The sequence below is a fragment of the Falco peregrinus genome, chromosome 3 (assembly GCF_023634155.1).
Source record: "Falco peregrinus isolate bFalPer1 chromosome 3, bFalPer1.pri, whole genome shotgun sequence".
Taxonomy (NCBI): Eukaryota; Metazoa; Chordata; class Aves; order Falconiformes; family Falconidae; genus Falco; species Falco peregrinus.
In genome coordinates, this window is record NC_073723.1 from 113628402 (window position 1) to 113630961 (window position 2560).

Below are 2560 nucleotides of genomic sequence, written 5' to 3' on the forward strand. Positions count from 1 at the left end.
TCTCAGTTAAAAAATAAAATCTGTATCAACATCTGCTTTAGTGGCAACTGCTTACTGAGACTCTAAGGCAATTTTTTATTCTCCCATATCATACATGAGTTCCAAATCTGTACAATAAAGAGTAATTTGCTTGGATAGCTTTATTTTTCTTGTATTCATTAAAGCATGTTGAATTGGTTTAAGAAATGCTTCATTTTCTGGTGACGCTAGTCATGTTCTATGCTCAGAAAACACTATTCTAAACACCTTGTAAATGTTAAAAGATAGTAAGTTCACATCATTCTTCCCCATTTTTGTCTCTGCGTCTCTTTTCGAGTTACAATCTGTTAATGTTACAGTTAATTTTGGTTCAATATAAGAAAATCATACAATCTACAAGAGGCTCACAATTAATTTAAGCTTCAGTTAAGTGGGGGTTTACCTTCAGTCACTGCCAGATAAGAAAGTCTGAATCAGACAGAAGTTGCACATAATGTATTTTAGACAACTATTTCTCCATATAGTCCACTTCTGATTCAGGGTCCACCGCACCAAGTAACAGTAAAGTGGAGACTTGCAGGAATACAAAAATAGACTTGCCTCTGACTTTTCAATGAGCGATCTATCAACAATAGAAAGCGACAGCGTGACTCTCTCAAAATGATATAAGATTGTCTCAAGCAATCATCTAAAAGACCAGTCAGCTTTGGCCCTAGCTGACCTGTCCTAGGAAGACCTGAAAAAATTTGAGTCACTCGAGACAAACATTTTGCCAGAAAAGGCAATGAGTCCCTACTGGAGAACTCATTTTCTGCAGCTTGTTCCACAATGCAGTGCTTTTGATGATGTCGGTAATTGGCTGAAGCAGTGACACAAGCAAGCTTACACAGGTCAAATAATTCTGAAATTAATCATAAAACACCTCACAACCAGAGGTAGTTTAACCATCAGAAGCATTGTGTATAAACAAAGTACTCAATGAAATACACCTGTAAAATCAGCGATCCCTTTTCACAGCAGAAATGAAAGCAGCAGCGTCCCACCCCACACTCCCCAGCATGGGAATTGCGCTCCTTTTCTCAATGCTTCAGTAGAGTGCGAGGACCCTCAGCAAGTGAATAGCATGAGGTGTTTCCTCCTGACTCCCACTGCAACATTGCAGGATTGCTAAATCACGACACACAACATAACCAGGAACATCTCAACTTTCTGGAAACAAATGTGAGTGACAACAGCTGACACCTTGTTCTGCAATCCCACCTGAAGAGATGCTACAGAACAAAAATAACTTCTTTTGATGCTCCCTAGAGTATAAGCACATCCATGAGCCTACACTGCAGCTGGTCCGGTGCGATACACGTTATCTGTGTGCGATGCACGTTATACGTGTGCGATATGCTGTAACATGAAAATGGTATTTCAAACAGGTAAGAGAAAACGTTAGGTTGAGCGTGACCTGGGCATTCCGCTGGGGGAGCGGGAAGCTCCCTGCATCCCAGTCACTGCCACAACAAAACTCATCTGAGAGCGATCCAATACGTGAGCAAAGCAGAAGACCTCGGTCTGCACTAAACCCAAACCCCAACACAGACAAACAAGAAGCCGCCACCCTTTAGAACGGGAGAGAGAAGACACCGGCTGCGCTCTCGCTGTCCCGCGCCAGATGGGTGCCCACCGCGACCCCTGGGCGAGAGCAGCAGAGGCCGCAGGAGCGATCCGCAGGGACCCCGGTAAGGCTCCAGGCAGGCCCGGCACCAAACCCGGGACCCCCGGCCCCCCCCGGGCGGCGGCGCCTTGCCCGGCTCCGCCAAACGGGGCTGCTCGGGAGCACGCGCCGTGCTGGGCAGCGCCCCCGGCCGAAGCCCCCGGCCGCGAGGGCCGAGGGGGCTGGGGCCGGGCCGCGCTCCTGCCGCACCGGGAGCCCCCCGCGGCGGGCACAGGCCCCGGGCAGCCCGCCCACCCCCGCCCCGCGGCACAGCCGCCCCCAGGCCCCGCGGCCCGCAGGCTCACCTCGTCCGCGCTCAGCTCCTCCATCGCCTTCCTCTTAATGGTGGACGGCGGGAGGGCGCCTTCCCCCGCCCCGCCGCGGGGCAGCTCCGAGGACGCGCTCTGCGGTCGCCTCTGCGCCCCGGCGCGCCTCACAAGGGCATCTCCGGGGCGGCCGCGCCGCGCCTCGCCCGCCGGCAGCCGGCCCCGCCGCCGCCGCCGCCGCCCCTGGCCCGCTCCGCGCCGCCCGCCGCCGTGGCCCAGGGGGAGCCACCCCCCGGCTGCCCCGGCCCGCCCGCGCCCCTCAACCTCGGCCCCCGCCCGCGCCGCGGCCCCTGCCCCGCGCAGAGATTATTCATCAAAACAAGAGGGCGGCGGCGGCCATCTTGGGGCGGGATCACGTGAGGTCGCCGGGCGCCGCGGAGGGAGCCGGGCATGCCGGGCCCCGCGCCGCGCCGGCCAATGGCAGCGCGGGGAGGCGGCGCGCGGCAGGGGCGGGCCCGGGCCCGGCCGCCCGTCGTGGCGGCGGGGGAGGGGCGGCCCGCGGGGGCCATGGCAACGGGGGCGGGGCCGGGGCTGCGAGGGGCGGCAGCGG

At 56.6% G+C, this 2560-nt stretch overlaps 1 protein-coding gene across 3 annotated transcripts in view; it reads right to left on the reverse strand.

Moving 5' to 3' along the window:
- UBE4B (ubiquitination factor E4B) overlaps positions 1-2243 on the reverse strand; it is a 40634-nt gene extending 38391 nt beyond the window's left edge. The window contains exon 1 of one of the 3 annotated variants that reach the window (XM_055800650.1): positions 1990-2243. In XM_055800650.1, coding sequence (XP_055656625.1) covers positions 1990-2013 — 24 coding nt within the window. In that variant the 5' untranslated portion in view covers positions 2014-2243. The remainder of the gene's footprint in view (positions 1-1989) is intronic. The other 2 variants (XM_055800648.1, XM_055800649.1) reach the window with 2 other exon arrangements.
- Between the last annotated feature and the right edge of the window lie 317 nt (positions 2244-2560).